Below are 24,767 nucleotides of genomic sequence, written 5' to 3'. Positions count from 1 at the left end.
ATCCACTGTTTAAATGAATCCACCACTGTAATGAACAGGAAATGTTCAGATGAGACGCTTCAGTTCTTCTCTTGGCGGCCGTGTGGTGTTAGACCTTCAGTCCTGGTGGAGAGAGAGAGAGAGCGAGAGAGAGAGAGAGAGAGAGAGAGAGAGTTCTTCAATGAAAACATGATATTGTTCATATTCACAGGTAGAAACAAAGGAGGCTTTCTAAGATCACTTTTCTACATACACAGAGAAAGAGGACTTTTGAGCATCTAAAGTCACTTCCCTGACCTCTTATCTCACTCTGAACTTTTATAACTTCTGTCTCTGTCTGAACCAGATCAGCTCTAAACATCGACAAACATGAGACATGACGTGTTTAAAATCTTCACACTTTATTATTTAGACCTCGTTCAGAGCAGCTCACAGTGACTTCAACTCTCAAACACCGCAGAAGAACCTCTTAATAAATGTTTTATATAACTAGCTGAGGCCTTTGTGTATTTTATATATGCTTAAAAGTTTGTGTGCCTTAGGTTTGTATATGTTCATGTGTCGTAATGCAGGAAGAACCATCAAACTCTGACCAGCTGCAGAGAAACTGGACCGGCTGTATCTCCACACTGTTGGCTTTGTTTTGTCTCTCGTGTGTTTGTTGTTCATTTTTTAAAGTGTTTTTAAAAACCCTTCAGAGCATTTGGGTTAATTAATTTTCTGTTTAATAAAGCTCGGGGTTAAACACTCTAATTTGTGTGGCGTCAGTCTCCATTTGTTGGCAGCCTTGGTTTCATTATCTTCTTGTTTGGGAGGCTGTAACAGACCGGCATGGCTAATTAGCTCAGGAGAGGAGTGTTGTAGTGTGTCGCTGTGTTTACTTCCTTCATTACTGTCCCTGCATACATTACATTTAAATCTGCAGTTTTATATTGTAAGTAGCACTCGCCTCATGACGTCAATCCCTTTTAAACTTAATATTGGCAAACTGGTGGTTAACATTTCTTTGACTTATTAAAATAATTGTTTTCATTATTATCAACTGCCTATAAATGTTTGACAAGACAATATAAAGAACTGTTATTGTAGAAGAATCCCCAGAAATGATCTCTTTGTGTTGAAGAGAGACAGGAAATGTTGGGAGGAGAGAGTGAGGGGCGACATGCAGCAAAGGGCAGAGGTCGGATTCAAACCCACGGCTGCTGCAACAACGTACATCATGGTGAGCATCATAACCACTGGGCTATCCGACGCCGCAGACCCTGATGTCTCTAACGGCAGAATTTGAGAAGCCCTTGACCTTAAAGTGCATGATTGTCGTTTTACACTCATAAATACATTTCTTAATATTATATCCTTTATTTTTTATCTTTATATAAATGACATGTGAGTGGACACCTGTGAAAACTACCTTTACAAATATTAACTTTCAATGAACTTCCTGTCACATGACATTGTTGAGTTCCTGATCCACTTCCCCTGGACAACGGCAACAACTAACCCTCTGAGAAAAAAGTTGTTTTAATTTAATAATGAAACTTTTTTTTGTAGTCAAACAAAAAACTTTCTTATCATAAAAGTCTCTAGAATCACTAAAACACAAATTCCTTTGTGCGAGCAGCAACGATTGATGTTGGTGGGTAAATGCCAACAATGTGAAACAACACTTTGGAGGTTCCTCATATCTTGTTCAATTTTAATTAAGGACTTCCTCACTTTCTAATTAACCCGTGACGCCCCTGCGATTATTTATTTTTTATACGATAATGAGACGTCAATCACAGACTTCAGCCTGGCAGACGGCCTTTCTTATTCACGAGAGAACGAGGAGATAAAACTCTAAAACACAGAGGCACATTGTCATCCATCAAACATCTGCATGACGAAACATCTGCCCAGATGTGACTGTGTGGAGCTCCGTGAATCAGACAGGTATTCATGAACCAGCCGAGAGAAAGGACGGAGCTCCAACGCTTTACTGTCTGCACCCTCGTCAACACATCTGTCTACAGAGAAGACACCGTGGTAATTAAAGTGCAACACACACACACACACACACACACACACACACACACACACACACACACACACACACACACACACACTGGGCTGGTGGTTGGATGGGTGGGGGCTGGATGGTTTAAAGGGAGACAGAAATAACCTCCTGGGTTGGGCTGCATTCCTCTGCTCCTGACGACTCTAAATAGTTTACACACCGAGAAGTGACATGTTAGAGATACCTTGCATTACTGTGTGTGTGTGTGTGTGTGTGTGTGTGTGTGTGTGTGTGTGTGTGTGTGTGTGTGTGTGTGTGTGTGTTAGTTTTTGAGCCTGTATATTCGGGGCTCTGTCTCTGGGTCAGTCGGTGTGTTTTTGTCAAGCGGCACGTCTCCGCCCGTCTGCAGTCAGCAGAGACTGGGTGTGTTTGATTCGCTCATCTAGACACACCCATAAACAACCACAACAAGTGGACCACAGCTGGACTCAAGACTTTTGACATTAGTTGATTTTTTTTTTTTTAATCTGCAGAGTGTGTTAGGACAAAACCTGTGCCTCTGAATCTCTCCTGCAGTGAGCGGTGTTTATTTGAGATTTTAGCCACACCTCTTTCACAAAATGAAAACTTAAACTTTTGCTTAGCCTGAGTGAGACGGTTGTTGAGTTGAATGCGGTCTGACATTGAGAGTCACCTCACAGTTTAAACCTGCAGCAACACTGCACACAAGTGTCAGAAATCTGCTACTGCAACACAACGCCCATACCGTCCCAGAGGAGGAGGAGGAGGAGGGACGTTGAGAGGAAGTGGAGAAATCAACAGGAAAAATGTGCTTTAAGATCTGAATGTGTGCAAGAAAAACTAACATTTAATAAAGTGTGTACAGAAAGTGGCAGCTGGTTAAAGCTTCCTTTAATTTATTTTTTAAATTAATTTTTTTTTAAATTTGGACCTGGAAGTCTAACAGAGTGAAGTTTGATTCCTGGATCAGATTTTGAAATTTGAAATTCATTCAGGAAACAGATTAGTATACTTTCAGAATAAGAGGTCACTAAAGATCAAGTTGGACAATCTGAAACAAACTTTCCCTAATTTTAAAACCGTCAAGAAAAAGTTTTACATGCATGTAAAGGTCTACATCACAAATTCTGGAAATAGAAAATAAAGTTTGAGTGTGTGTGTGTGTGTGTAAAAGGGATTTACCTCAACCAGGCCGGAGAGAGAGAGAGAGAGAGAGAGAGAGGGCTGTAATCCGGGCGGAGGCTCTGAAAGCGCACAGACAGCAGTCTGAGAGGAGCACCAACACACAGTCTCACAGTAACACACAGAATATACTTACTCTCATGCAGGTCTAGGAGTTCCACACGTTTCTCCTTCAGTCAGCCTACAACATATTGGTCTCTACTTATAGGAGCTACAAGAAGGCTGCATGCACCGTTGCTTTCTAATTATAGCAGCTCGAGTTGAACATATAAGGTCAACTTGTGAGTAACACGCCCTGTGTGGTACTGGGGGACTTGTTGGGGGCGTTGATCCAGTAAAGGGGATAATAAATGTGGAGACTGGGAGAAAGACAAAACTCTTTTTTAACATTCTTAACATTCATGTGAGAGAAGTGGGATTAGGGAATAGAGGTCGAGTCCCTCCTTTATCCACATACCTTCAGTCCTCTCTGGTTTGGAGCTCCGCCTGGAAACTTTGCAGCCTCTCCTTCAAAGTCTCAGCTTTACGCGCAGGATGAACTACACATGCGTGATTCAATGCGGCATCTATAATCATTTTAGCAAGAAAATCTTCGATATAAACGCTGACCTACAATACAGCAGTGATACATAGGGCTGTGTGCCGCCATGTCCGCCCTGCTGACCGGGTTCTGAAACCGTTAACGCTCCTCCTCCATCCTCCCCCTCCTCCTCCTCCTCCTCGGCGCGCAGATGGTATACGCTTAAAGGAATGTATGGAGACAGAAAAGGCGCAGCAGGTCCTTTTTTTGTACAGTGTGGGAACATGGCCAGTCAGAGAACAATATCCCAGCAGGAGGTCGCAGAACAGCCCAGCTTGCACTGCTTTCCCCCATAAATACGATCATCAGTATAATTCATAGTGAGAAGGGGAAAAAAAGTATTTCTAAAAGCAGCACATTCAGTCTGATTAAAGTCAAAGTCTCAGCTTGTCATGCTCCTCCTCTAAAGTTTGTCTCCTCTCTCTTTCAACTAAAACTTCTGCAGGAACAAAACACATTGTTTCACTTATGGCTCTCTGCATTGCCTCGAGCTTATTTGTTTTTGTAGAAACAGAGTAGCCTCACAGCCTTCATCCTGTTGATCTGTTTAAGAGAGAGAGAAGTCTGCTCTACAGTAAACACACCTGCTGCTGCACATTAACTTCAGCTTGAGACGCAGTATTAGTCAGCTTAAGGAGCTTTGAGAGGTTTAAAGCCCCTGAAATAAAGTGGTTTTTGTAAATTTTTCTGCAGGATTTATATTCTGGCTGAGTGGAAAATGATTAGACGGTCGGTCTGGTCAATTAGAGGATTTTTGAAGAAGTGAATTAAAGATGTGTTTGATGAGTTTTCACAAAAAGGCTTTAGAGTGCGTGGTGTGGTCTTCTGAATATTTTCTACATCTTTAAAGCGCTGTCCAGCTCTTTTACCTGATAGAAGTAGAACAGAGAATCAAGTTGTTCAGGAGAGCCTGGTCACACATTCACATTTATAAAATCTCTTTAATTCAGGTCCGTAATGTTCAGACCTGATTTATAGAAGAGAGAGAGATGAGTATGTGTTGAAATCCAATCCATTCAGTCAGTATTAATATATCCTTCTTGTAGTCCTGAGCAGGCTCTTTGAATGATTTCACACGTGTAACCAGAGGGAACATGAAGACCTCTAAACAGACCGGATTGATTCAGAACATTTATTTAGAAAGAGGAAAGAGGTAACGACAAGAACAACATGTCTGCTCCAAAGCTTTTATAAACCTGCTCTGCAAAAAATAAAACATGCTTCTTTGAAGAGTTGCCATAACAACCGCCTCTTGACTAATTGGAAGTTTCAATCACTCCACACAGTGGAAATTAAAAGAGTTCATCCTCATCTACTGCTGCTGCAAACCTTTACTCCCCCATGTGTGCACCGCAGACTTTCAAATTAAATCTATTTTTTTTTTTTTTTTTTTTTTTTAAAGTGGAGCGTGATGAGCAGAACTTTAAAATCCTGCATCTCATTAACAGCTCCGGCACAGCACACCTGCTGCGAGAGAGCGTTTATTATTCCAGCAAACTAAAGTCATGAAAACACTCAAACACGTTCCTCCCTGAGATGAGCTGAGAAAATAAAATAAAAAAACTCATCAATATTCAAATTTAAAACAGAAAAATGATTGGTGGATAAATCACTTTATCCAGTGATTCAGAACAGCGCCCCCTACTGCTACTAACACTACATGACAAAAACACACCTGATAAAAATACTTAGAAGATAAAGACAGTGAAATGTGGTAGTACGTTCTGACTGCTGACCCTTTTTTTTTAACACTGGTTTGAGTAACATGTAATACATGAAAGACAAACACATGGAGTCTGAATTAGGAGGAAGATTTGACAGAATCAGCAAAGACATAAAGCTCAAATCAGGCTCCCCTGAACCGCCTTTGACTGTGATATCGGCACTTTGCAGTTTTAGTTTAACTTGGCACATGCTCAAAAAAGACTCCAACCTGGTTAACTAAGTGAACACTTTTATCTTCCTTTCAACCTACAGAAACTCCACCTTCCAGCTTCCACCTTCACTCACTGAACTTTCGTTCCCGCTCACTTGAACAGAATCCATGTGGATGAAAAAAATAAGTCAAATGATTGCACGGTTAGAAGTGTCTGACGCACGCCGTTCCAAGCTAACACAAGTCTCTGAGGTTTGTGTCCTGGGTGAGCGGAGCGCTGTAGTCGGAGCTCCAGTCTCTCTCAAACACGGCCTTCAGCTGTGATTGGACGGTCGGCTCCTGGGACTCTGACGCCGTCTGGTTCACCACCAACGCAGATCCAGCCGTGCTCACAAAGTAGTCACCCGACCAGTTGGACGTACCTGAAGACAGAAAACGGATCGGGTTACATCTTTAGACACTTTTAGGGTGCATGCTCTGTGTGTGTGTGTGTGTGTGTGTGTGTGTGTGTGAAGCCTCACCTATGTAAGCTATCTTGTCAGTCACCATGTACTTGTTGTGGTTCACTCGGGCGAAGGGAATCTCCTTCTGCTCGGGGCTAGCAGGCACCACAAACAGTCTCTGTGTAAAGGGAAACAACGAGTCAGCAGATTGTCGTTTCACCGCGGGGTTTTTCCCCCCCGACATGTACGAGCTATACTTCCTCACACGTCCTACTCACCACCTGGACGTCCAGCTTGCTCTTGGGGTCGTAAACCGAGGCGAGGGATTTGAGGAAGGGAAACATGACCGGCTGCGTGCTGGCCCAGCAGCTGATCAGCAGACGCACTTTGACCCGCCTCTCGTATGCCGCTCTCCTCAGCTGAGTGTCGATGTCCGCCCAGTACCTGCAGAGGGCGCCACATGCAGCTTGTCAATCACAGTATAACCACAGGAGGAAGAAACTCGCCAGCACGAGTGATCCTCTGATAAAATGATCAGAATCGGTTTGGAGAAGCTTCCTGATATTTTTAGAAACACCTGGACTCCAGGAGTGAAAGTTAACTTTTTACTGAGAAACAAAACTTCAGAGGGTTTTAATCATCACACATTTCAAATAATGAACTAGGATTACAGCTGTGTTGATATTTACATATGCTCCACATTTATAACAACATAAAGCTCTGTGGCACAACATGTGAACAGCTGGATGTCAACATGAAGCTGTTCCAATAAACACAGTAAACTTTACTTTAAGTGATGAAGCTCTAATTAAGGTTTAGATAGCTCTGATCAAAGGAGATAATTCAAGAATAACACAAGCCGCGCTAACAGCTCCCTGAGATCTCATTTAGAAAACAGTGGAGATGCAATGATGGGCTGATATTTGAAACAACAATTTAGCCGATTACTGATTCTGATGTCTGTTTCATTACTTCTTCATCTCTAACCCTCAGACTTCAGTTTAATTTACGACCCTCTTAAGTCATTAAGGACAAAAATGTCCTCTTCCAAACTGCTATAAAAATAGATATATTGAATTATAATAGAATATTGAATTACATTATTTGATAGTTTTGAGCAGGGCTGGAGTTGTTTAAGAGATTTATGCAAAAAAAAGTAGAAAGAAATATTAATCTGTTCTATTTTTATAGCAGTTTTTTGTTAAGTGGACATTTTTGTCCTTAGTGACTTTAGAGGGTAGTAAAAATGTTTCTCAGTGTTCTATTGATCTGTTAAAAGAATTAAATTTGCATTACAAAATGTGTCAAGAGAGAGACTTTCTTATAAAAATGTTGTGCCATATGCACTAACACAGACAAAATGATGGCCAGATGAAGAGGAAACTTTTCCCCAAATGGATAAAAATGGTGACGCATGAGGACTAAGACTCCCACAATGCAACATTTTCTCTCATGTTTGACAAGGATAACAAGTCAGTTTGTTTAACTTGTGACTTCATCTGCCATTAAAAAAAACCCTCTTCTCTTAATCAGTAGTTGGATGCACTAAATGCCGTCATTAAATTGATTTGGCACACCTAACAAACATCGTCTACTGACATCGGTTCATGCCACATTATTTGCCGATGTGTGTCAACAGCTGATACTGATGCCGGACCGATGCGTCCCCAGGAAACAGTGCTGCTTTGAGATCAATCTTGAATAGCCAGAATAAAAACATCACCATGGCTACAGTAGCAGATTTGAGCCTGCTCATTGAGTCATACTTCACAGCTGCACCTTTTAGGATGAGAGAACTCCAAGGTGGGCAGGTAGTTCATGACAGCGATGTAGATGAAGCTCTCGGCGTCCTCCATCACGCTGACGATGGACTGGAGGTCTGGAGTCCGGCCGGCTGCACAGAAAGATGGAGGAGAACTCTGAGGGAGACAAAAAGAGAGAAGTAGAGAACAGGCGACAAACGAAGAAAGAGTGGTGTTTATTTTAAAAAAGATGTTCTTTATAGTCGGGCTCTTAAAACACAGAGTTCAGTCTTCTTTTGAATACAAAGGGTTCTTCATGTTAATATATCAAAGTTATAAAACAGTCTCTTCTCTCTCTGTTTGTTTCTCACCGACAGGTAGACGCTGGACGGCGTGTCATTGAGCGGCAGCTGAAGGGGCGTGTCCTTGTTGTAAAGGGTGGAGAAGCTGTTGGGCCACGGCGACGGGATCGACTGACTGTCACCCAAAAACCAGTACGCCTCAAAGATCTTCCCGAGGTCTGCAGCCAGGCAGCTGCAGTTGTAGACGACGGCGCCCAGCTCCTTCACCTGCGGCCCGGCAGAGGAAGATTTACTTATCGTCAAAGACACATTTTGAAAGCTTCCTGATTTTAAAGTAACAGGATATACACAACAATGACTTTGTGAATGTTCTGCTGTCACTTTTTCTCCATCGTTACAGCAGATCAGAGATTTTTTTTTAATATTTCTCCTCACATGACGCACAAGCATCTGAACTGGGTTAGCATGTGACTCTGAATCTGAGCCAACACAAGAACGTCTTTAAAGCAGAAGGAAATGAGTTCTGCTTGGATCAGGAACCACATAAAGTGTAAGTCAGCAGAAAGTGTCTGCAACTCTTTATTTAATGTGTGTGTGTGTGTGTGTGTACCTGTGTGAGGGACCTCCAGTCCATGTTGGCGCTGCCGATGTAAATGTGTTTCTTGTCCACAACCCAGAACTTGGTGTGCAGGACGCCTGAGGTGAGTTTCCTCATGTTGACCGTCCTTATGTTGGCTCCTGAAACACAAACATGCATCACGTATAGAAACTCATAAACAGGAAACATGTACAAAATGTAGATATTAAAATAATGTCTGGTATCAGTAAGTAAACAAAGCAGGCTCAGGATTAGTGCAGACGTCAGATAAGTCAGTGTGACACTTGCTGGTATAAAGTACATTTCATTTAATTTCTTTTCATTTGTTCCGTACATGTCAAAACACAAAACAGAAAAAACAATTCACACTTTATCCCATGTACGGAAAGGAGCAGGGAGAAGAATAAATCTAGTTTTGCCTGCCCCTTACTCAAAAAGCAAAACAATAAATATCTGGATGGTCCGTCCAAATTACAATCACTGAATGAATATCACGCCAACATAAAACACATCTGACAATTCAGTCTTCACTTCGTCAGAAATAAGAAGGAACACACACACAACACACACTAACTGCCACTTTCATACAGTCTGATAACTCTGTTCTTAAACTGAAATATCTGAACACAACCCTTCAAGTCATTATTTAAAGAATTCCACGATTTAATTCCAATTGCAGAAATACACTTCTGTTTTAAAGTTGTCCTTCAAACGTAATGCTTAAAATAAAATGTTCTTCTATGCTCTTCATCTTCTGAAAAACAAACGTGCAGTCAGAGTCACCTGAGTCGTTGAGCAGTCGGAGGTCGTCCTGCGGTTGACTCTGCTGCGGAGTGTTGACGGCGATGCGAACAGAAATCTTTCCCGAGAGCTCGCTGAGTTTCTTCAGGACTGTCTCACCCTGTCAACGCGGCCAGAAGAGGAGTTCGTTTAATTTAAGAAGATAAAAATGATTCACTGAGAAAGCGTGTCATCTTTGGATCAAGTAAAAAGCTCCTGACCTGATAGGCTGTGGGCTCCTGCGTGCCGGTGTCTTTGTTAGTGAGCGTCCAGTAGAAGGAGGCGATGTCGAGGCTGCTGCGAGCCTCAGACATCAGGTTGGTCCAGGCCTGGAAGATGGAGGGGTGAGTGGTGCTGGAGTTAAACTCCAGACCCTCGGGGATGCTCTCCACCAGAACGATGCTGACAGGAGGAAGGAGAAGAATCTAAACTCTTTTTGTTTTGTACGTTTGAAAAGCTGGAAAGAAGAGAGACGTTTGTAAGGGGGTTTCTTACTTGCAGGGGTCGGAGCAGGACTCTCTCTGGGACAGGTGGAGGCTGCTGCTCGGGGCAGGGTGCGGGGAGGAAACCCTCGGTGTGAGGAGGTTGTAGAGGGCCATGGCGGCCAGCAGCACGGTGGCCACAGAAGCAAGAGCTATCACACACCTGGAGTACTGGAAGAGGGGGCAACACACAAAATATTATGAAGGTTCCCCAATAATCATCTCGTAGAGCAGTGATGGATTCAGTCCTGTTATTATTATATATGTTTTTGTTACAAGTAAACACATGGTCTTCTTCTGCGTCTGTAACGTACCAACACAGCCTTCCTGTTGGACGCTTGTCTCCTCCTCTCCACATCCACCAGCTGTGGACAAAAAGAAGAAACTTTCACACACTCTCCTCTGAGGACGGTTTGTGTTTAGAGTTCTGAACATGTGACACAGAATCTGAACATTTCTACAACTTTGATATTTCTCTTCCAAAACTCCAGAGTGCACATGTTTGTTCATCTCCTGCAGGCTGAATCCCTTCACTGATTTTTTTCACCCCCCCTTCTCTTCAGTGTGTCTTCCTGTCCTACGAGTTTGCAGACTTTCAAAACAAAAGTGAATATAAAAGAAATGTTTGAAATGAGGATGTGAGTCAGAGCTGGGAAGTTGACCTGACGGCTGTCAGACAATAGAGACAAAGAGGAAAATCCCCCGTTCAGATCCGAGTAACGAGCTCAGCGAGGCGCTCAAAAACAACCTTTAGTGACGACAATGTTTATGTTTTATGTTCCTGAGTTATGCTTATGTTGTTCACACAGTCTGAATATTAGAATCACTGATCAATCAATCTGTAGCCTTCATGTTTCTGTCATTAATAAAATCATTCTGTGTTAAAAATGACTTTTTAAAAATCTTTATTTTGTTCTAAAAGATGATCAGTTTGTCATCAAATATCTACTACATAAATCCTCATCAGAGAGAAGCTTTAACAAGTTCAATGTTGACGTTTAAACAAACGATGAAACACGGTCACAACTGGAAACGATTCACACTATATTTATAGAACTGTAAACACAGAAGCTGAAACACGTCGTACCTGGTTGTAAGGGATGTCCGTCTTCATTTTCAAAGACAAACTGACATCCGATGTCCGCGCTGTGGGAGCTGGGGATCAGATGAGGCTCTTTGCGGCTCTGAGACCAAAAGAAGAGAAGAAGAACACAAACAGTGACTTCATGTCTCGATCACAGCAGCAGGTCAAACTATTCATTCATCACAGACGGGTTGTAGCATCGCCCGCGGGTTAAACCATCAGCGGATGTAATCATGATTTAAATAAATATATCAAGTGGAATTTATTCTTTTTAAGGAAAAAAAAAAAAAGTAAACAAGTTTCTCTCTTTGAAAAGACAAACGTGTTTCATTAGACTCAACGTAGCGTCAAAGCCATGAAACAACGTCGTGTTTTCAAAAGGCATTGTCCCTCCTCAGCACACACACACACACACACACACACACACACACACACACCTTTACAGAGTCAACAAAGAGAAGGTGCTCGATGTTTTCAAACCCGCAGACAGAGAATAACCTGCACAGCTCATAACACAAAGACACACACGGCTCCAGCTGCTGACATGTCTACAGGGACAAAAAATAAAAACGTGTTTACTGGATCCTGAGGTCTCGTGATTTATGAGATTTGATTGCTTAAAGAGAGAGAGAGAGAGAGAGAGAGAGAGAGGAAGTGTGGACTCTGAATCGCTGACAGTATCAGTCTGAGTCGGTAAAGCTCATCGGAGGTCACAAGAGTCCTGGTCTCCCCCACAGAAACATGTGACTCATTACGGCGGCTGGATCTGTTCTACGGGACCGTTCAATGTGGAGGGTTTTGGTTTCTCACAGAGGAAAAAGTCATGCACATGGATGGAACAAATGACAACATACTGTGTCTCAAAACTGATATCAAAAGTGAATCCTACTGGAGATATCACGGCCCTCCTGTAACGAGAAAGAAGAAACCAGAGAGCCGTCCTTTTAGCTTCTCTGCGAGATACTGAGAGTCAAACTGTGTTTTTACGCTGAAGATGATATCAGGAAAAGTCCATCTGATGTCCGACAGTCTACAGATGTAGAGCTGAAATGAAACGGCTACAATGCACAATAAATGAAAACGCTCATGACACACAGATGATCGTGTGCTTCCTCTGTTTTCTCTAATAAGATTTGCTGCTCCTCCGCACAGATAAACAAACCGTCTTTGTCCTCAGCTCAGAGCTGTCGTTTCTGCACCAGTCAGACATTAAACATCTGACACACTTTGCAAAAGAAGCCAAAAAAGTTTACTTTGAATGCTTTACCACCGCAAAACCTCAAATCCTTCAGAGTGTTATCCGACTGATTTCTAGTCAAAAAATATTTCCATGTAGTCTTCTAAGCGGGCGGCCAAGGTTCGAATCTGATCTGTGGCTCCTTTCCCGCATGTCATTCCCTACTCTCTGATTTCTGACTTTATCCACGGTCCTATCTCTCCAATAAAGACACAAAATGCCCCAAAATAATAATAATAATAAAATATATATATATATTTCATCAGGGTGCAGGTAGACTAGTGGTTATGTTGCGCGCCCAATGTACAGAGGCCATATTACTCGTCACAGCGCCTTGGGTTTGAATCCGATCTCGGCCCTTTGCTGCATTTCACCCTCCACTCTCTCTCTCTTCAGCTGTCTGATCTAATAAAGGCAAAATGGCCCTGAATATATATATATATTTTTAAACTTCACACTTTATATAAGTCACATTCAGCTGACATGTACAGGTAAACATTTTATTTCAATGAGGGGACATTGCTGAGGCTTGAATTAAGATGAACAAACTGTTCATTTTTCCAGATTTGCTCTGCACAGGAGGAGATTTTCCCTCATTACAAGAAGATCAGGCTTTACATTTCACTTGTTATATCTTGAAATAAGATGTTTTTATGGACATATTTTTGACTAAAAATCAGACAAATACACTTTGAAAGATTTGAGTTTTTTCAGTGGCGTGGCATTCAAAGTAAACATAACAAATATTTGGCTTTTTTTTGCAAAGTGTGTCAGATGTTTAATGTCTGACTGGTGCAGAAACAACAGACAAAGAAGGTTTGTTTATCTGTGGAGGAGCAGCAAATCTTATTAGAGAGGAACAAGTGACTCAAGTCGTGGAAGATTACTCAATTTTTAAATTACCCAATCATGTGAGAAAAAAACGTAATTTATGAACCCCAGAGTAGATCAAAACAAAGTTAAACATTTGGTGTGTAACAAACAAGGCCGACAAGGCGGTAAATAGAAAACAGCAAACTCATTTCTGACTGATATATTTCCCATTTCACAGAATCATTATTCACATTAATGCATCGCTACTTTACTTTGTGTTTACTGGGCGATAAAGAGTCGCTGACATAACAAAAACAACAAAAACAACACACTTTAGCTGCGACGAAACAAGCCACCCACCTGTTAACAAAACGCCGAGGTTATTTATTTCCAGCATATATCACCGTCGACGACTATTCCTTACATTTAGCGTCGTTTCTTTTTTGTTAACTTCACCAAAGAACAACGAAGAAGGCCATTTACGGCTGTTAAAAACACCGACAGTACACAGAGGGGACAGAGTCAGAGAGTCATGTGATCAGAGCTGAACAGCCAATTGGAAGGGAGCAATTCGCGTGACGTAGCAGAGGCGAGTTACAGTAGTGCAGTTCTCGGTTGTGACCACAGGAGGGCGCTGCTTACTCACGATACGGCAGAGAGACTCCAAGCGGCGCTGTTTGAAAGTTTGAACCCGCGAAGAGAGAGTGCATTTTAATCAGACTATTAAATCTAATTAATGTGTTGCTGAACGTGCCCAAAGTTGAATTGACGTCGTTTCAGAACAGTTAAACGATATTTATTTAAAATGTTAATTAATATAATTACCCCAGGGTGCGTCCTGTAAACAGAGTCGGGTGCTTACCTGACCCCTTTCCTTACTTCCGGTTCAAATTAACCCGGGTTTTCTCCAGGTAAGAGGAGCAAAACACTGAAAGATTAATTATTTGGCAACTGCAATTAAAAAAACTATTTTTAATTAACCAAAAGGCCGTCAATAGAAGGTTCCCCTAAAAGTTCTGATCTGTCATTAATCACAGAGAAGCAGGTTAAAGGCCTACATGTAGGTCTACCTGTCTCATGTTTACCTAAGTAACAGCCGACCTCCTCCTTACTTTCCCTGAGCTGCTTTGTGGACATAAAGACCTCATTACCCACTGAGTCAATGCATGATATCGTGCCTGTATCTGAGGTGGGGCCTTCACTATCACCTTATTTATCTAATAATACACGCATTGCACAATAGTTTTATGAATAAACTGAGTGGAAACAGATAACCAATATTTTGAGGAGTCTGTTTGTGTGCATGTGTTGTACTTAGAGTGTGGTGCTTTCTGTGGTGTGCGTGAAGTGGGCTATGAAAGTCACATAGACTTACAAAATCATGAATTTGCTTGTTGGTCGCTCAATCTTAAATGCAAGCCAAAATATTGTGCAAATGCAACTTCAACTATTTTCATCGGCTTCATGAAAGTTCTCATCAGTTTCTCTGATCCTGAGCATCACATAGCAACACATCATTCGGTTTAAAGTTTAAACTCGTCTCTATTCACTGGAGGTAAAAAGCTCTTGCTGTGTAGACAATTTAACATTTCCATTTTCTTACCTGCATCTAGAATATTCTCCCTTAACGCCACCTAAAGTCGACATGATTATGATAAATTAAAGTCTTTTTATTCAAATTCTGCTGAGGTTTAAGAGTTGAACGGTTATAAATCCCCTGCTGTCGACCGTCTTAAGTCCAGCTATATACTTAGTTTCAATCAATGTATTGCATTTAGAGTTCATAATTAACGCAAATGTTTTTCTTTCTTTCAGCTCTTTTAAACCTCCTTCACTTATTTATCACCTGCTGACATGACGCGCGAGGCGAGGTGTTTGCACAGCTCCATATGAAGAGGTAAGAAACACCAAATACACGAAGAAGAAAACAGAGTCTCAGTGTTTGATTTTAGGATGACACTGATATCAATCTTTACTCAGGACATGACGGCCAGTTTATTTTCACAACTGTATGGTTGTCTTCTGTGGTATACTATCACTTATTCATGTATATTTGTCACATTTGTCTTAATGAGGAGCTATCGTTATGATGCATCACAACAAAATCATCGCTTGTTATCGTCTGACATGATGAAGCAAGTTTGTGGACACTGTTTTAGTTCAGATGTTTGGATTCATGATCAGTATCAGGTTGTCAATCTGAATGAATCATCATGGTTTGTATTGTGGAGCGTCGTGCTCTCATGTTAAGTTTTCAGCATGCTGGACGTTCTCAGACGGGAGAATCTGCTGCTTCATGAGATGTTTGATGTTTGTGCGTCTGAACATGTGGCGGCTGTTTGTTAGCACGGACGTCTTTTAGCTGAAAATAGTTGCCTCATTGATTTCCTGTTTGCTCAGTGGACATACACTTCCTTACATATCTCATTGTTTTCATGCGGTCCATGTTTGTCACTCAGAAATGAAATATAAAACAGCAGCTCGTCTTTAATTCTTCTGTGGAGCTGTTTGTTTGTTTGTTTGTTTGTTTGTTTGTTGAGTTTTTGTTTCTCTGGAAGCTCGACAGTTGTGGGCCAAAGAGCATTCAACATCCTGTTCTTCTCAATACGAGCAGTTAGTTTTTATAAATGTTTTCACTTTTAAGAAAAGGCTGAATCAGCTCAAACTGACATTGAGCAGTGGTCTTTTTTAAAGACGTGTACTTCAGTAAAAACAACTATTTTGTTTTTGTGAATGGAACAATCACTGGAATCAAAGAAAGTCATCATGAAGGTGAACCTGTAGCACATATTTCTCAGGTGATATCTTGGTATACGTCCTGCAGGACACCTTGACATGGACACTTTTATCAGACGTTGGAGCTCTGTGTAAAATATCTCTTATTTGCTTCTTTTTTTTTAATATCTTTGTTATTTATCTTCATGTCTGTAACACAATGTAATGACCAAACCTTCATTCTTATAATAACGTCATTTTATCACAGATTTACTAACTCAAACTGCAACAGGCGTGAAGGGTTTACGTCAGCAGGGGGCGCCACAATGCAAGGGCAGACTTCAGGAGGTGTAAAGGTTTTTTCAGACATGAGTGATGGTTGGAAACAGAGACAACAGAGAGGATGTTAAAGGGCAGAAGAGAGACAGCGTGCAGCGTTTCCTCTCAGTACAGGCGGACTGAGAAAACCTTTAAAAAACAGCAGAATGCTCCTTTATCAACGGTGAGCTGAAGGTTCATGTTTCCTTTTGTCAGAGGGGAAACCTGCAGCTTGATAAGAAAAGAGACTTATACAGATGTATGATATATAAACACACACACACACACACTTATGTTTTCATTCTGGAGAGAGGTTGGCACAGTGTGACTATTGACGAGGATATTTTTAAGTGTGTTTATTTACACTCTCGAGGTGTGTGCCATGTGTATTGGGCTCACGTAACCATGGAGACGGAGCCGGCATATCCCAGACAGTTTTATTTTTTTTTACAACAGCCGAGGCCGAGTTATGGCGTGGTTATAAAAAGCTGACGTGCTTCACTTCCTCAGTACAGATCGCCCCAGTCCTCCACGAGTTAGTGATGCTTCTTCTTCACGACTTTCGTGGGAATAAAGAACAGTAACGGTTCATTTATTGTGTTGTTGTTAGTCACGTCCTCATTAAAAGTGATGTTTATTTTTAATAAAAAGGAACCGCTGTCTCTCTGTTTACGAGGGCAGAACTGGTTTGTTTTTGAAGTGTAATCATAAATGTATTTTAACAATTTACTCTGAAAGATGACTCATCACTTTCTGACATGAGTAAGCGTCTAACATGAGTCACTTTATTACTTTCATCATCCTCTGCTCTAAGCTGTTTCACCACACATAACACACTCCTCCACCTGCCGATTAAACGCCAAAATCCACTTCTTCATTTTCTCTTTGATCTGCTTCCTGAAGCGTACACACTTAACAGTTACTTCAGAGGGAGGTTTTTCCTCCTCGACGTCCTGCTGAAGGTGTGTTTGTGTCCCTGTGATCGTGGTGAGTCACCGAGCGGACGCCTGGACTCACCTGAGCCTCCAACAACACTTCCTGTTTTTTTTTTATTTATCACAGCGTAGTTCTGCTTATGACAATTTCTCCAGAGATGACTTTTACACTTTTGCATTCTGGGTATCGAAGTTCTCACACAACCTTCTTGTGCTTTCCAGTTTGAGGTCCCGTCCTCACGTCTGTGCTGAGGTGTTCGTGAGATCATGGGGGTCCTACAGCGGGATTCAGAGGGTCATTGAATCCTCTTAATGAAAGCACAATGATCTTATCAGAGTTTTTTTTTTTTTTTTTTTTTTAGCAGGGTCAGAATCCAAACATGCTTCAGTGCATGTTGGCCCAAATACTTGGAAGCCACTGCTGCTGAAAAATAGAAAACAAATAATGTCGAGTACAGTGCCTTCCAGATAACTTCACTGGAGGGTCTGAAGTCAATCACATTACATCCGAACAAATGATTCCACGCAGGACTCGTCAACACCTGCTTGTGAAATGTGATGGATGATACAACTGCTCAGCTGCTGCTTCTGTTCTCTCTTTGACTTCAGTGAAAAGTCCCTCTCGTGTTGCAGTCTGCCGTTTATGGCTGTTTGGGCCATAAAGACTCTGACATCACCGAGGCAGACTGGAACAAAGGCCCGACGGTTTCAGAGAAGCTTTGTTATTCACCCTGAACACACGCTCGTAATCCTTAGGAAATCAAGTGTCACACTCTTTTCACCTGTCGACTGTCAGTCTTTATTTATTTGATCTTATTAGAAAATGTGATGTAATGAGATAATCATCAAAGTAACACTCAGGCTGATTGGTAATATCCTCTTCCACCTGGTACGTTCAGGTAATCCATCTGTCGACTTAACAACATGTTTTTATTAATTCCTGCAAAGTGTTCATATTCCTCCATGTATCAGTGAGTTCATTCACAGAAAAGTGACAGATATGTTTAAGAACAGAGTCGTCTGTGAAAGAGAGACAACGACAACTTGAGCTGCTGCTTCTCTCTCTCTCTCGTTTATTATTTTCAAGTGAAACATTTCTGATGGATTATGACATCAGAAATCTGTTTAATTAAAATTTTTTCAATGTATTCAGTGAGAATGATTCAGGATTTGTTCCGCTGGTGGAAACCTTCAGATAACCTGGACCACATTTTATAAGATAAAGGATGCATTGATTAATCAACTGGATTATTTTAACTGTCCTGTCCAATAATAATGATTCACCTTTTCTTATTTCCCTGTTCTTTGGGAGCCTCTACTGTAAATCAGTCTGAAGGAACATCAGCGTTTGGGTTTTTTATATTAAGACAAATATTCTAATATTATATTCATATAGAGATATCTACATATCTACAGTAAGGACACACACTCACAGTTTTGTACTTGATGTTCTGACCTGCTTCACGTTCTCCTGCTCTGCACACGGCTTCATTATTCATTCACTATCGATCTTTTGTTCTCCTGCAGGCTCTCTGTTCCCCGCTCAGTGTCCCTCTCTCTCTCTCTCTGAGTCACACACACACATGCACGCCCACGCACGCACGCACAGCTTCCAGGATCTTAGCAAAGCCAGTCGTCTGTGCAGTTATAGGATGTAGAGAAGGAAGTGGAATGACGGTCGCTCAGGCTGCTGCAACCAGTCGCCACCCAACTAACCGACCGACTCACGCCGAGTAACTGACTGTTTGACTGGCTGAACAGTTACTTTCTGTCTCCCACCTCCTATAACTCTATCATTTCTCTCTATAACTACTCTAAATGTATAGAGTAACTAGTGAAATCTAACCTTAATACACGTTTAACTTCCTGTTTTTAGACTCCTTAAAAAAAAAGTGAGACCGGGACAAATATCCTCACTTTAAAAAAAAAAAACTGTCATCACTAAAATCTCCAATTAAAAATGTAACCTTCCAAACAAACAAAAGTATAAGAACACACACACTTCACCTGGACCACACCTAGCTGTGGAGGTGCAGCGGGCCACAACAAAACACTCCTTCAAGTCCCAGTTGCTCAACGTCTGCTGTGAACATTTTTATGAACCTCGGCCGAGACTGAAACTGCACATACCTGAGCCAGACTGTTCTCATGATGTGTTGTCAACAAATCATAGAAAATAAAGTTTAAATCAAGAAGCAACACATGATGTTGATAAATGAAGCCAGTGTGGAAGTGCTACATACTGCAGTTCCTCTGGTGTCCACTAGAGGCAGCCTGCACAAGCCAAGAAACCCCCATGAGGTGTTCTATTAAAATGTTATTTTAAAGTAGAAATCAAAATGTTGAAGTCTGGTACAAACTGCAGAAAAAATGAAAAAGGTCCGCACACCGCTCTGCTCTAAATAGTTAGTTTTATTCAAACAGGGCAACGCTTCGATGTCAGACCTGAGGAAGATCTCAGAGATCGAAATGTTGCCCTGTTTGAAGAAAACTTTCCACTGAGAGCAGAACAGTGTGCAGATCTTTAACCTTCTTCATCCAGTTCATACTTTTCTTGTCCTGCAGCTTTTTGCATTTTGTCCGGATGTGCACATTTTAGTTTTCTCTTTTTGAATCCTGGAACAAAAAATGATTTCTGTCTCATTATTCAGGCACACTTAAGGGGGTCTGAATTTGATTAATAACTCATCCATTGTGATTTAATTCATGCTGCTGGATTCGTTTCCCTCTCCATATAAAAAAGTCTAACCGGGTTTATTTTGATTTCTTGTTCCTGGTCACCGCTCTGCTGCTGTTGATGAATTCATTACCCAGAAAACAAAACTATGGGAAATGTATTTTGACAGTAATCCAGTTCACGCTGGCTGTCCCCCTCCCCCCCAGGTGTGTGAGCTGGACTTAGTGACCAGTGTAGGGGGAGTGTGTGTGTGTGTGTGGGGGGGGGGGGGGTATGTGGGTGACAGTAGTGAGGCAGCATGAAAAGAGAGAACAGACTGTTCAGCTGACGGATGGCCCAGATACTAGTTCCAGGGTCAAAGGCCGACGTGTCAGGGAGTTACTCACCTAAAATGATGAGAATCATGGTGCAAAACATTTCCTGTGTATGAAACATCTCCAGACACACGTGGGACTGGACACTGTACTCAGGTTATTGAAGCAGATGGATGGAAGGGGGGCGAGGAAGTCGAGGAATTGTTAGAGTGAGGTCGCAGTTTAGATTCTTAGAAAACTACATTTAGAGAAGTTTAGACTTTCTGAGTCTTTTATTCCACTAACTTTGTACGTTCTTATCGAGTGTGGAGATGTTTGTGGACCACAGACCCCCAGTGCAGACTCTGACACAGACTCTTTATATTCATGAAGAGATATCTGAATATTTCTGACGTCTAAATTCATCTTTCTATCTTGTCATTTAGTAAACATCATTGTCAATATCAGATTGTTTTCATCTCTCAGTTTTTCATAGATAATTTGTGAACGAGTCCCTTATTGACACCTTACTGACCAGGCGACTAAAAACTTGAAGGTATCTGTTGTTGTTGATCGTTCCTCCTTTAAGGCGGTTTTGGACGTCACATTACAGTTTAAAGCTTTCACTATTGGGAATGTGTCAACATGTATAATGTGACGGAGAGAGGTCAGGTGACAGATTTGAGGTCGCAGCAGTTAAGGTAAAGGTTTCTACTGATTGGGTGATGGTTCTGTAGGAGGGTAAAGATTTAAAAAGTCATTTTTTTTTAGATTTAGAGAGTTTGTCTGAGGTCGACACGAAGACTCAAAAACTCAAATCTAAAGACACTTTTGAAGTGTGAAAACAATATGTGTTAATTTAATAATGTTCATTTGATGTGCGGACATTTACAGCTGAATCACAGACTGGCTTTACTGCATCGACTAACCAATCACAGACCACCCTGGCATAAAAAAAAACACAAATAGCTTTTTGAAAATCCACTGTGGAGATGGTGAAGGACTTTTAGTTGCAGGTTTGTCTCTGAGTTTTGGTTGCAGATATCTGCTGCATGATGCTCTCTCTCTCTGCTGTGGGGCTGAGAGAAACCACCGGGACAGGAAGGACTTAAAACACAGGGGGCGGGGGGGGGGGGGGGGGGGGGGGCTTTACGCTTCACTGTTACCAGGTTTTTAAAAATACAATTCAACCCTGAGGTCGTTTATCCACATCAGTGTGAGTATGGTCTGACTTTCCAGGTGGACTTTATGTGTGTGTGTGTGTGTGTGTGTGTGTGTGTGTGTGTGTGTGTGTGTGTGTGTGTGTGTGTGTGTGTGTGTGTGTGTGTGTGTGTGTGTGTGTGAGCAGGCTCTGTGGGTATTGCAGGTCAGATGGAGCAGGTAACTGATTACCCAGTCCGGTCGAACCAGGTCTGTGTGGGATGAGGGGGGGGGGGGGGGGGGGGGTGTGTATCTTTATATCCTCATTAGTTTAACCCTTTAAAGCTTCGACCCCAAACTTTACACCCTGACCATGAAAGCGAGGGATTTCCTCGTCATTGTTGTGCTTAGAGCTGGCTTTTGTTCGGCTAAGACTCAAGAAAAACAGAGTGCAGCCGCAGAGCTGGTTAAGAATCTGCAGATTTGACCACCGAGGGGTTTCGGGTGACAACCTGCCGTTTGGTTTGAGTGAAAGAAAATAAATCGTGTGAAAGTTATATCTTAAGATGAAACCATGGCAACTTGTAACCACTGAAAGATGCACTCAGGAGAAATGTTCAAGGAAGACAGAAAAAGAAAAAAGGAAATGCTGTTTTTATTATGCAGAAGAAGTCGTGTTGTGTTGTTTGTGTTGTTTGTGTTGTTTGTGTTGTGTAGTTTGTGTTGTTTGTGTTTTTTGTGTTGTTTGTGTTGTTTGTGTTGTGTAGTTTGTGTTGTTTGTGTTGTGTTGTTTGTGTTGTGTAGTTTGTGTTGTTTGTGTTGTTTGTTTTGTGTTGTTTGTGTTGTTTGTGTTGTGTTGTGTTGTTTGTGTTGTGTTGTGTTGTTTGTGTTGTGTTGTGTTGTTTGTGTTGTGTTGTTTGTGTTGTTTGTGTTGTGTTGTCTGTGTTGTGTTGTTTGTGTTGTGTTGTGTTGTGTTGTGTTGTGTTGTGTTGTGTTGTTTGTGTTGTGTTGTGTTGTGTTGTTTGTGTTGTGTTGTGTATTTTGTGTTGTGTTGTGTTGTTTGTGTTGTGTTGTGTTGTTTGTGTTGTGTTGTGTTGTTTGTGTTGTTTGTGTTGTGTTGTTTCTGTTGTGTTGTTTGTGTTGTGTTGTGTTGTGTTGTTTGTGTTGTGTTGTGTTGTTTGTGTTGTGTTGTTTGTGTTGTGTTGTTTGTGTTGTGTTGTGTTGTGTTGTTTGTGTTGTGTTGTTTGTGTTGTTTGTGTTGTGTTGTCTGTGTTGTGTTGTTTGTGTTGTGTTGTGTTGTGTTGTGTTGTTTGTGTTGTGTTGTGTTGTGTTGTGTTGTGTTGTGTTGTGTTGTGTTGTGTTGTGTTGTTTGTGTTGTGTTGTGTTGTGTTGTGTTGTGTTGTGTTGTGTTGTGTTGTTTGTGTTGTTTGTGTTGTTTGTGTTGTGTAGTTTGTGTTGTGTTGTTTGTGTTGTGTAGTTTGTGTTGTGTTGTGTTGTTTGTGTTGTTTGTGTTGTTTGTGTTGTGTTGTTTGTGTTGTGTTGTTTGTGTTGTGTTGTGTTGTGTTGTGTTGTGTTGTTTGTGTTGTGTTGTGTAGTTTGTGTTGTGTTGTGTTGTTTGTGTTGTTTGTGTTGTGTTGTTTGTGTTGTTTGTGTTGTGTTTGTGTTGTGTTGTGTTTTTTGTGTTGTGTTGTGTTGTTTGTGTTGTGTTGTCTGTGTTGTGTTGTGTTGTTTGTGTTGTGTTGTTTGTGTTGTTTGTGTTGTTTGTGTTGTTTGTGTTGTTTGTGTTGTGTTGTTTGTGTTGTGTTGTGTTGTTTGTGTTGTTTGTGTTGTTTGTGTTGTTTGTGTTGTGTTGTTTGTGTTGTGTTGTGTTGTTTGTGTTGTGTTAATTGTGTTGTGTTGTCTTGTTTGTGTTGTTTGTGTTGTGTTGTTTGTGTTGTGTTGTGTTGTGTTGTGTTGTGTTGTGTTGTGTTGTTTGTGTTGTGTTGTGTTGTGTTGTGTTGTTTGTGTTGTGTTGTGTTGTTTGTGTTGTTTGTGTTGTGTTGTTTGTGTTGTGTTGTTTGTGTTGTGTTGTGTTGTTTGTGTTGTGTTGTGTTGTTTGTGTTGTGTTGTTTGTGTTGTGTTGTGTTGTTTGTGTTGTGTTGTGTTGTGTTGTTTGTGTTGTGTTGTTTGTGTTGTTTGTGTTGTGTTGTCTGTGTTGTGTTGTTTGTGTTGTGTTGTGTTGTGTTGTGTTGTGTTGTTTGTGTTGTGTTGTGTTGTGTTGTGTTGTGTTGTGTTGTGTTGTGTTGTTTGTGTTGTGTTGTGTTGTGTTGTGTTGTTTGTGTTGTGTTGTGTTGTTTGTGTTGTTTGTGTTGTTTGTGTTGTGTAGTTTGTGTTGTGTTGTTTGTGTTGTGTAGTTTGTGTTGTGTTGTGTTGTTTGTGTTGTTTGTGTTGTGTTGTTTGTGTTGTGTTGTTTGTGTTGTGTTGTTTGTGTTGTTTGTGTTGTGCTGTGTTGTGTTGTGTTGTGTTGTTTGTGTTGTGTTGTGTAGTTTGTGTTGTGTTGTGTTGTTTGTGTTGTTTGTGTTGTGTTGTTTGTGTTGTTTGTGTTGTGTTTGTGTTGTGTTGTGTTTTTTGTGTTGTGTTGTGTTGTTTGTGTTGTGTTGTCTGTGTTGTGTTGTGTTGTTTGTGTTGTGTTGTTTGTGTTGTTTGTGTTGTTTGTGTTGTGTTGTTTGTGTTGTGTTGTGTTGTTTGTGTTGTTTGTGTTGTTTGTTTTGTGTTGTTTGTGTTGTTTGTGTTGTGTTGTTTGTGTTGTGTTGTGTTGTTTGTGTTGTGTTAATTGTGTTGTGTTGTCTTGTTTGTGTTGTTTGTGTTGTGTTGTTTGTGTTGTGTTGTGTTGTTTGTGTTGTGTTGTGTTGTGTTGTTTGTGTTGTGTTGTGTTGTGTTGTGTTGTTTGTGTTTTGTTGTGTTGTGTTGTTTGTGTTGTGTTGTGTATTTTGTGTTGTGTTGTGTTGTTTGTGTTGTGTTGTTTGTGTTGTGTTGTGTTGTTTGTGTTGTTTGTGTTGTGTTGTTTGTGTTGTGTTGTTTGTGTTGTGTTGTGTTGTGTTGTGTTGTTTGTGTTGTTTGTGTTGTGTTGTGTTGTGTTGTTTGTGTTGTGTTGTGTTGTTTGTGTTGTTTGTGTTGTGTTGTGTTGTTTGTGTTGTGTTGTGTTGTGTTGTTTGTGTTGTGTTGTTTGTGTTGTTTGTGTTGTGTTGTCTGTGTTGTGTTGTTTGTGTTGTGTTGTGTTGTGTTGTGTTGTTTGTGTTGTGTTGTGTTGTGTTGTGTTGTGTTGTGTTGTGTTGTGTGTGTTGTTTGTGTTGTGTTGTGTTGTGTTGTGTTGTGTTGTGTTGTTTGTGTTGTGTTGTGTTGTTTGTGTTGTGTAGTTTGTGTTGTTGTAGTTTGTGTTGTGTTGTGTTGTTTGTGTTGTTTGTGTTGTGTTGTTTGTGTTGTGTTGTTTGTGTTGTGTTGTTTGTGTTGTTTGTGTTGTGCTGTGTTGTGTTGTGTTGTGTTGTGTTGTTTGTGTTGTTTGTGTTGTGTTGTGTAGTTTGTGTTGTGTTTGTGT

The 24,767-nt window shown here is 41.1% G+C and overlaps 1 protein-coding gene and 1 long non-coding RNA gene across 3 annotated transcripts; both read right to left on the bottom strand.

Moving 5' to 3' along the window:
- Nucleotides 1–3,873, bottom strand: LOC132980803 (uncharacterized). The gene is made up of 3 exons (XR_009674204.1): nucleotides 3,636–3,873; nucleotides 3,179–3,240; nucleotides 1–102 (listed from the first exon to the last, which is right to left on the bottom strand). It is a non-coding gene; the product is annotated as an uncharacterized LOC132980803 (long non-coding RNA).
- Nucleotides 3,874–4,876: 1,003 nt separating this feature from the next.
- pld3 (phospholipase D family member 3) lies at nucleotides 4,877–13,632 on the bottom strand. Of its 2 annotated transcripts, none has more exons than XM_061047137.1 (12): nucleotides 13,476–13,632; nucleotides 11,069–11,165; nucleotides 10,296–10,346; nucleotides 9,995–10,152; nucleotides 9,721–9,901; nucleotides 9,503–9,620; nucleotides 8,732–8,859; nucleotides 8,191–8,388; nucleotides 7,857–7,996; nucleotides 6,356–6,521; nucleotides 6,156–6,255; nucleotides 4,877–6,056 (listed from the first exon to the last, which is right to left on the bottom strand). In XM_061047137.1, exons 2-12 carry the CDS (start codon nucleotides 11,093–11,095, stop codon nucleotides 5,869–5,871), a joined length of 1,455 nt encoding a protein of 484 aa, XP_060903120.1. In that variant the 5' UTR covers nucleotides 11,096–11,165; nucleotides 13,476–13,632; the 3' UTR covers nucleotides 4,877–5,868. The 2 variants fall into 2 exon arrangements, with proteins under 2 accessions (XP_060903120.1, XP_060903121.1); XM_061047138.1 differs by lacking the exon at nucleotides 13,476–13,632 and adding an exon at nucleotides 11,503–11,636.
- Between the last annotated feature and the right edge of the window lie 11,135 nt (nucleotides 13,633–24,767).

The sequence above is a fragment of the Labrus mixtus genome, chromosome 9 (genome assembly GCF_963584025.1).
Source record: "Labrus mixtus chromosome 9, fLabMix1.1, whole genome shotgun sequence".
NCBI lineage: Eukaryota > Metazoa > Chordata > Actinopteri > Labriformes > Labridae > Labrus > Labrus mixtus.
Note: the sequence above shows the minus strand (reverse complement) of the source record. Positions and strands in the feature narration are given on the sequence as shown.

Coding starts and splice junctions, on each gene's coding strand:
- pld3 (XM_061047137.1), bottom strand. CDS start 11,095: ATGAAGACGGACATCCCTTACAACCAG. Junction 9,902..9,994: donor TCCTGCTCCGACCCCTGCAA/GTAAGAAACCCC, acceptor TCCTCCTGTCAG/CATCGTTCTGGTGGAGAGCA. Junction 8,389..8,731: donor ACTGGAGGTCCCTCACACAG/GTACACACACAC, acceptor GCCGGGCCGCAG/GTGAAGGAGCTGGGCGCCGT.